The following is a 9658-nucleotide window of genomic DNA, read 5'->3' as shown; positions in this document are numbered from 1 at the left end:
TTATTTCCACTATTTTATCTTCCAGGTCACTTATCCGTTCTTCTGCCTCAGTTATTCTGCTATTGATACCATCTAGAGTATTTTTTTTTTTTTTTTTTGCGGTACGCGGGCCTCTCACTGTTGTGGCCTTTCCCGTTGCGGAGCACAGGCTCCGGACGCGCAGGCTCAGCAGCCATGGCTCACGGGCCCAGCCGCTCCGCGGCACATGGGATCTTCCCGGAGTAGGGCACGAGCCCGTGTCCCCTGCATTGACAGGCGGACCCTCAACCACTGCGCCACCAGGGAAGCCCATCTAGAGTATTTTTAATTTCATTTATTGTGTTGTTCATCGTTTCTTGCTTCCTCTTTAGTTCTTCTAGGTCGTTGTTAAATGTTTCTTGCATTTTCTCTATTCTATTGCCAAGATTTTGGATCATCTTTACTCTTATTATTCTGAATTCTTTTTCAGTAGACTGCCTATTTCCTCTTCATTTGTTAGGTCTGGTGGGTTTTTACCTTGCTCCTTCATCTGCTGTGTGTTTTTCTGTCTCTTCATTTTGCTTATCTTACTGTGTTTGGGGTCTCCTTTTCGCAGGCTGCAGGTTCGAAGTTCCTGTTGTTTTTGGTGTCTGTCCCCAGTGGCTATGGTTGGTTCAGTGGGTGGTGTAGGTTTCCTGGTGGAGGGGACTAGTGCCTGTGTTCTGGTGGATGAGGCTGGATCTTGTCTTTCTGGTGGGCAGGTCCACACGCCTGGCTGGAGCACCAAGGGCCTTTAATCCACAAGGCAACTGAGGAAAAATATCTTCCCTCCAATGAGTGTCCTGTAGAACAATGGAGAAAGCACTAAACTGCAGTCAGGTGACTGGATTCTGTCTTCAGTTCTGTTTCCTCAATTTTCCCACCTTGGGGAGAAGGTGGCCAGGGTGGTGGCGGCGGCTCAATTTTTAATTTTTAAATGAAATAGACTAACTACTCATACTGATTTACAACTTTTTTTTTCCATTTAAAAGCTTAACTATCTTTCCAAATCAGTATATAAAGATCTATTTCGTTCTTTTTTTAAAAAATATTATTTTATTTATTTTGGCTGCACCGGATCTTGGTTGTGGCATGCAGACTCTTAGTTGCAGCATGCGTATGGGATCTAGTTGCCCAACCAGGGACTGAACCTGGGCCCCCTGCATTGGGAGCACAGAGTCTTTCCCGCTGGACCACCAGGGGAGTCCTTCTACTTAATTGTTTAACAGCTGTGTAGTGCTCCATTATGTGGTTATGCCATAACTTAACTAATATTAATATAGGCATATTTATAGTTTTGAAAAGAATATCCTTGAACATATATTACATGGTTATAAGTATCTTTATGGAATACATTTCCAGGTTGGGTTAAAGCATACACATTATTTTTATTTGAAGAGATAATGTTAAATTGCCCTTTAAAAATTCTGAGGTATACAGCTGCTAAAAGATGTTTTGGAGGGCAAAGATAAAGTCCTAAGCAGAAATGATTCAGCAACCCCAGAGATAAATTGAAAAAAGAAAAATAATAATTAAATTCACTTGAAAACCAATGAAAGAATAAAATCAGCACACTAACTGTGATTACTTTTGGTAGAGAATGAAGCTTTTGAACTTAAGTCTGTAAAATCTTCTTAGTGACAATCACAGATTGAAAATCTGTCATAAGTTTATCCTAAAGAATAAGAACATTGCTAAGAGCAGGGTGAAATACCTGGAGGTGCTCCTCAGGCACTATAATGGGGCCACATTTTGTATGCTCTGCACATTCCTCAGTACAGCATCTATGGTGATCATTTTCCTTCCGTAGGTATTGGTATTGGTTTGTTGCACATTGTCTTCAGTTCATTTGTACATCAAAGTTTAATTACAAAAAAAATAAAGATGAGTTCACAGCAGTTAAAACATTGTCAAAAACTAGTAACTGCTATATTTAGTTCATTTATAATAGTTACTATTTTAGTTAGAAAAGTAGTCTAAGAAAGAATTTTGGTTCCATGGCAAATCCTTCTGATCTGGGTTTTCAAACACTCAAATACTTCAAAAGCCAATACTGTACACATGAAGGAGGAAGGAAGGGGATATGGGAAAAAGGGTACAACTACACCCAAGGAAAAGATCCAGTGGGTCACCTCATAATGGAAAATCGGGGAAAGAATGATTACCCAACAGATACTCTTTTATTCTTTTTAAATATCTTACAGTTTGGTCTCCAGGAACCAGCATAATAAAATACTCCAGTATAAATATCACAATTTGCCATACTGACAGAATGGGGAGGGCAGAGTACTAAACAACTGAAGAAAATGACCTGTGTGTAATGTGACATACCTACTAAGTAATATGGTGCCCACAGGTCTACGAACCTGAAAAGTCTTCTCTAAATAAGAAACAGCTTGTGGAAAAAGTTTGGCCTAAATAAAAGTTGGAAAAAAAAAAACAGTCAGAATTACAGCTAAAAGATAAACTATATTTAAAACAAGTAAGCATAGGATATTAACGACTAAGGGGGAAGAAGGAAAAAGCCTTATAATTCTGGAATATAGGTACTAGTCAAGGGTTGTGTGACTAGGGCTGGGGAAAGATTGAGTCTAGGAGCAAAGGAATTTCCTCATTTACTAGTTTAGTTTGGAGGAAAGAACACCAGAAAGTTCCTTCCCTACCCCATTTAAAAAGAATATTATAAATCATAAATCACAACTATTAATCTTACTTTAAATTTGAGACTGATTTAGATTATTCCAACATGAAGGTAGTTTATGTTAAGAAAATCTTATATTTAGAAGATCTACTTTAGCCTCACCCATTTCTGTGGCCCATAATGAACTGGCTTAATGTGTGTGTGTGCCTCTGTAACAGTTAAAAAACTTATGAGGCTAGCACCTCTATAAATGACCTTGGCATTTCATACTATCAGGCCAATTAATCTTCAGGAGAACGAGCATTTCCACCAAGAGAATAGTGTTCTCAATGTTTTTAAAACATCGTCTTTTTCATCCTATCCGAAGCATGCTCTGCTCCCATAAAACTTAAGAGGACAAGTAAAAAAATGAGAATGATTTAATATCAAATTATAAAATGAGAAGACTAACTTAATATCAGATATGAACAAAGTTTTGGTGAGTACATCACAAAAACACCTTGGTGATAATGAGAAATACATTCACTACCAACACCTTTTATTCAGTCATTCACAAAATAGTCATGTGTATGTTTTTCATTACTGAAGTAAAATTTACATACAATAAAATGCAACATTTTAAGTGTCCAATTCAAGATATGAGTATTTATCACATACCTTTACAAGGTGTCTTTTCTCAGGGATCAACCTGAAAATGATGACATAAAACATAAAGATTGCCATGCTGAGGGCAAACCACTATCTCATTTTTGTTCAGAATACAACTGGCAGGAGTCCCAAGGAATGCTTTGTGGAAGCATGCCATATCAGTCCCTCTAAATCTCAATGAGCATTTAAGAGCTGATCACATACTGTCTCATTCATTTGGGAAGTTAAAGATAGGGAAAGACATCAGCTACTCCCAATAGCTCTTCATAAACTACTACAGATTCATAATCTATCTCTTTTCTGGACACCCTCTTACTCTAAATTAAAAATTAGGCTATATCATCTCTCTGGTTAATAATTTTGTAAATGTTCTTATTATTGTATATATTAGTATTTTGTCTTATTGTTCCTCCAAGTACTTAAGTGCCTTCCAGGTCTGTTATTGACCACATAAGTAGATATACACTGGTGTGTTTAAATTATTCATGATGTATAGATTTAAATCATATCCCATGGCCTTCATCTTTCTAAACTAAAAAGCATATTTTGCTTAATTCCATTTTGAGGGTACATTAGCATCTAGTTCCATTTATGGAACTCCAGGTAACAGATGAAAATATTTTCAATAGTTTGATTCTTAATAAAAAAGATGACAAATAATGGTATACTTACTCTTCAATACTTTTATCGTAGACAGTCTTGATTCTTAAATGTTCATTAACATCTCTCTTTACAACATGATTTGCCTTAAGATGGACCTTATTTATGACCTGAAAAAAAGGAACAGATTTGAAAAAAATGTATAGATTAGCTAATTGAGGTCCCAACTTAAAATTAGTAAACTAAATTTCAAGTGTAATACCCAGAAAAAATACAAGAACTAAATAAATTGAGAGACAGTTCATGCTCATGGATAGGAAGACTCAATATTATCAAGATGTCAGTTCTTCCCAACTTCATCTATAGATTCAGTGCGATCCCAATCAAAATCCCAGCAAGTTATGTTGTGCATATCAACAAACTAATTCCAAAGTTTATATAGATGGCAAAAAACCAAGAATAGCCAACAAAATGTTGAAGAAAAAAACAAAGTTGGAGGACTGACACTACCTGACTTCAAGATTTACTATAAAGTTACAAAATATTGGCTATAGTCCCTGTGTTGTACAATATATCCTTAAGCCTATCTTATACTCAGTAGTTTGTAGTTCTCCCCTCTCACACCCCTCACTGGTAACCACTAGTTTGTTCACTGTATCTGTGAGTCTGCTTCCTTTTTGTTATATTCACTAGTTTGTTGCATTTTTTAGATTCCACATATAAGTGATATCATACAGTATTTGCCTTTCTCTGTCTGACTTATTTCACTTAGCATAATGCCCTCCAAGTTCCTCCATGTTGCTGCAAATGGCAAAGTTTTGTTCTTTTTTAAAGCTCAGTAGTGTTCCATGCAACTAATACTCTTAATAGTGAAAGACTGAATGTTTTCCCCCTAAGATCAAGAACAATGCAAGGATGTCTACTCTCACCACTCATATTCAATATTATAATTAAGGTCCTAGTCAGTATAAGGCAATATTAACATTAAATATTTGTAATAAGCAAAAGATACATATTGTAATCCCTAAAGCAAACACACACACACACACACACACACACACACACATGCAGCATGTGCACGAACCCCACAGACAAGTGAAATGTATCGATAAAAGGGTGGAAAATTCTAATCGTAAGCAAGGTGAAATGGCTATACTAATATCAGCAAAGCAGACTTCAAGACAGAGAGTATCACCAGAAATAAAGAGTAACATTTTACAATAATAAGGGGTTAATACCTCAGAAATACATAATTATGTATTATTCATCTATTCATCTACCTAATTATATACATCTATTCGTCTATTCATCTATTCATCTACCTAATTATATACATAATTATAAATGTGAATGTACCTAACAATAGATTCAAAATCCATGAAGCAAAAGCTGACAGAACTAAAGGAAGAAAAAAGACATTTATAATCTTAGAAATTTTTAAAGACTCTCTTAGACAAAACATTTTAAAAATATACAAATCTGTAGCCAATATTTTGTAATAACTGTAAATGGAATATAAACTTTAAAAATTGTATGGGCTTCCCTGGTGGCGCAGTGGTTGGGAGTACGCCTGCCGATGCAGGGGACATGGGTTTGTGCCCCGGTCCGGGAGGATCCCATATGCCGCGGAGCGGCTGGGCCCGTGAGCCATGGCCGCTGAGCCTGCGCATCCGGAGCCTGTGCTCCGCAACGGGAGAGGCCACAACAGTGAGAGGCCCGCAAACCGCCAAAAAAAAAAAAAAAAAAAAAAAATTGTATAAAAAAAGAATATAGAAATCTGAAGTGTACCATCAATCACCTCACCTTTTTGACATGTATAGAAAGCTACATTCAATACCTATAGAATATATATTCTTTACTAGTACACAGAGAAGTTTAGCAGGATAGAGCGTATGCTGAGGTATAAATAAAACAATCTCAAATTTCAAAGAACTGAAATCTTACAAAAGATATTCTCTAAATTAGAAATCAATAACCATAAGATATCTAGGAAAGGACCACATATTTAGAAATTATATTTTAAACATTTTTAATAATCCATGGATCAAAGAAGAAATTACCAGGAAAAATAAAAATGAATTATCACTTTGAATGAAGTGATAATTAAAATACAATGTGTCAAAATCTGTGGAATGTAGCTACAGTTGTATTTTGAGAGAAATGCAGGTCATTAAATGTTTATGGTAGAGAAGAAAAAAAGGCTAAAAAACAATGATCTGGGACTTCCCTGGTGGCACAGTGGATAAGACTCCATGCTCCCAATGCAGGGGGCCCAGGTTCGATCCCTGGTCAGGGAACTAGATCCCACATGCATGCCGCAACTAAGTTAACCTGCCATAACTAAGGAGCACATGTGCCACAACTAAGGCACCTGGGAGCCACAACTAAGGCGCCTACGAGTCACAACTAAGGAGCCTGCTGGCCACAACAAAGATCTGGTGCAACCAAATAAATGAATAAATAAATAAACATTAAAAACAAAAAAGACCCAAAAAAACCCAAACCAACAATGATCTAAGTTTCCACCTAACAATATGAGCAAAGTAAATCCACAATAAGTAGAAAGGAAAAATAATAAAGAACAGGAAACAATGAAATAGAAAACAATAATTAAAGAAAATTACCAAAGCTAACAGTTGGCTATTTAAAATGATTAATAGGGACTTCCCTGGTGGTGTGGTGCACAGTGGTTAAGAATCTGCCTGCCAATGCAGAGGACACGGGTTTGAGCCCTTGTCCAGGAATATCCCACACGTCGCAGAGCAACTAAGCCCATAAGCCACAACTACTGAGCCCGCGTGCCACAACTACTGAAGCCCGTGTGCCTCAAGCCCGTGCTCCACAACAAGAGAAGCCACCGCAATGAGAAGCCCACGCACTGCAACAAAGAGTAGCCCCTGCTTGCTGCAACTACAGAAAGCCCATGTGCAGAAACAAAGACCCAATGCAGTCAAAAATAAATAAATTTGTAAATAAAATAAAATGATTAATAAACTTAATAAGCCCCTAGAAAGAATGGACTAGAATAAAACAGAATTAACCAAATTACCACATTAGAAATGAAAGCATGCCTATCACTCAGATTCTACAGACAACAAAAGGATAAATTATGAACAATCTTATGACAATACATTTAACAATTCAGATGAAATAACGTCCTTCAAAAACACAAGTTACCAAGACTGACACAAGATCAAATGGATACTATGAATAGACTTGTATGAGAGAAACTGGATTTATCTATCCCTACATAGTGGTTTCTTGGGGCCAGAAGTGAAAACATGGGTTTTCTGTAAATGAGCACAAGGGATCTTTCTGGGGTGATGGAAATGTTCTAAAACTGGACTGTGGTGATGGTTCTGTAGATCTGTAAATTTATAAAAATCACTTAATTGGACACTTAAGTGGATGAATTTTATGGTATATAAATTATAGCTCAATAAAAGTATTTTTTAAAAAAACCCAACAACTCTCTACAAAGAAAACACTAGATCCAGACAGTTTCAGTTATGAATTATACCAGACATTTAAGGAAGAAATTTTCTTTCAGAAAATACATGATAGAATTTCCCAACTCATTATGTAAGACCAGTATAATTCTGCTATTAAAAGCTAACAAAGGGGGAGATTCCCCGGTGGTGCAGTGGTTGAGAGTCCGCCTGCCGACGCAGGGGACGCGGGTTCGTGCCCTGGTCCGGGAAGATCCCACATGCCGCGGAGCGGCTGGGCCCGTGAGCCATGGCCGCTGAGCCTGCGCGTCTGGAGCCTGTGCTCCGTGAGAGGCCCGCGTACCGCAAATAAATAAATAAATAAATAAATAAATAAAAGCTAACAAAGGGACTTCCCTGGTGGTGCAGTGGTTAAGAACCTGCCTGCCAATGCAGGGGACACGGGTTCAAGCCCTGGTCTGGGAAGATCCCATATGCCGTGGAGCAACTAAGCCCATGAGCCACAACTGCTGAGCCTGCGCTCTAGAGCCCACGAACCACAACTACTGAGGCCCACATGCCTAGAGCCTGTGCTCTGTAACAGAGAAGCCACCGCAATGATAAGCCTGCGCACCACAATGAAGAGTAGCCCCCGCTCACAGCAACTAGAGAAAGCCTGTGCTCAGCAACAAAGACCCAACGTAGCCAAAGATAGATAGATAGATAGATAGATAAATAAATAAATAAATATTTTAAAAAGCTAACAAAGAAGATGGCAGAGTAGAAGGACGTGCACTCACTCCCTCTCGTGAGAGCACCGGAATCACAACTAACCACTGAACAATCATCGATAGGAAGACACTGGAACTCACCAAAAAAGATACCCCACATCCAAAGACAAAGGAGAAGCTGAAGTGAGACAGCAGGAGGGGTGTAATCGCAATAAAATCAAATCCCATAACTGCTGGGTGGGTGACTCACAAACTGGAGAACACTTATACCCACTGGAGTGAAGGTTCTGAGCCCCATGTCAGGCTTCCCAACCTGGGGGTCCGGCAACGGGAGGAGGAATTCCTACAGAATCAGACTTTGAAGCCTAGCAGAATTTGACTGCGGGACTTTGACAGGACTGGGGGAAACAAAGACTCCACGCTTGGAGGGCACACACAAAGTAGTGTGTGCATCAGGACCCAGGGGAAGGATCAGTGACCCCATGGGAGACTGAACGAGACCTACCAGCTAGTGTTGGAGGGTCTCCTGCAGAGGCGGGGTGTGGCTGTGGCTCACGGTGGGGACAAGGACACTGGCAGTAGAAGTTCTGGGAAGTACTCCTTGGTGTGAGCCCTGCGAGAGTCCGCCATTAGCCCCACCAAAGAGCTGGGTAGGCTCCAGTGCTGGATCGTCTCAGGCCAAACAACCAACAGGGAGGGAACCCAACCCCACCCACCAGCAGACAAGTGGATTAAAGTTTTACTGAGCTCTGCCCACCAGAGCAACAACCAGCTCTACCCACCATCAGTCCCTCCCATCAGGAAGCTTGCACAAGCCTCTTAGATAGGGTCATCCACCAGAAGGCAGACAGCAGAAGCAAGAAGAACTACAATTCTGCAACCTGTGGAAGGAAAACCACATTCACAGAAAGATATACAAAATGAAAAGGCAGAGACTTTGTACCAGAGGAAGGAACAAGATAAAACTCCAGAATAACAACTAAATGAAGTGGAGATAGGCAACCTTCCAGAAAAAGAATTCAGAATAATGATAGTGAAGATGATCCAGGACCTCGGAAAAAGAATGGAGGCAAAGATCGAGAAGATGCAGGAAATGTTTAACAAAGACTTAGAAGAATTAAAGAACAAACACCTAGAAGAATTAAAGAACAAACAAACAGAGATGAATACAATAACTGAAATGAAAAATACACTAGAAGTAATCAATAGCAGAATAACTGGGGCAGAAGAACGGATAAGTGACCTGGAAGACAGAATGGTGGAATTCACTGCCGTGGAACAGAATAAAGAAAAAAGAATGAAAAGAAATGAAGACAGCCTAAGACATTTCTGGGACAACATTAAACGCAACAACGTTCACATTATAGGGGTCCCAGAAGGAGAAGGGAGAGAGAAAAGACCCGAGAAAATATCTGAAGAGATTATAGTCGAAAACAACCATAACATGGGAGAGGAAATAGCCACCCAAGTACAGGAAGCATAGAGAGTCCCAGGCAGTGTAAAGCCAAGGAGAAACACACAGAGACACACAGTAATCAAACTGACAAAAATTAAAGACAAAGAAAAATTACTGAAAGCAACAAGGGAAAAATGACAAATAAAATACAAGGGAA

At 39.0% G+C, this 9658-nt stretch overlaps 1 protein-coding gene across 1 annotated transcript in view; it reads right to left on the bottom strand.

Annotated features, from left to right (window-relative positions):
- Nucleotides 1–9658, bottom strand: part of LMLN (leishmanolysin like peptidase) — a 76834-nt gene that overhangs the window by 58281 nt on the left and 8895 nt on the right. Inside the window, exons 2-5 of the mRNA XM_024124212.3 lie at nt 3959–4056; nt 3296–3326; nt 2329–2411; nt 1712–1835 (exon numbers count right to left, since the gene is read on the bottom strand). Of these exons, the coding sequence (XP_023979980.1) occupies nt 1712–1835; nt 2329–2411; nt 3296–3326; nt 3959–4056 (336 nt within the window). The remainder of the gene's footprint in view (nt 1–1711; nt 1836–2328; nt 2412–3295; nt 3327–3958; nt 4057–9658) is intronic.

Source organism: Physeter macrocephalus, chromosome 1 (assembly GCF_002837175.3).
Source record: "Physeter macrocephalus isolate SW-GA chromosome 1, ASM283717v5, whole genome shotgun sequence".
Taxonomy (NCBI): domain Eukaryota; kingdom Metazoa; phylum Chordata; class Mammalia; order Artiodactyla; family Physeteridae; genus Physeter; species Physeter macrocephalus.
Note: the sequence above shows the minus strand (reverse complement) of the source record. Positions and strands in the feature narration are given on the sequence as shown.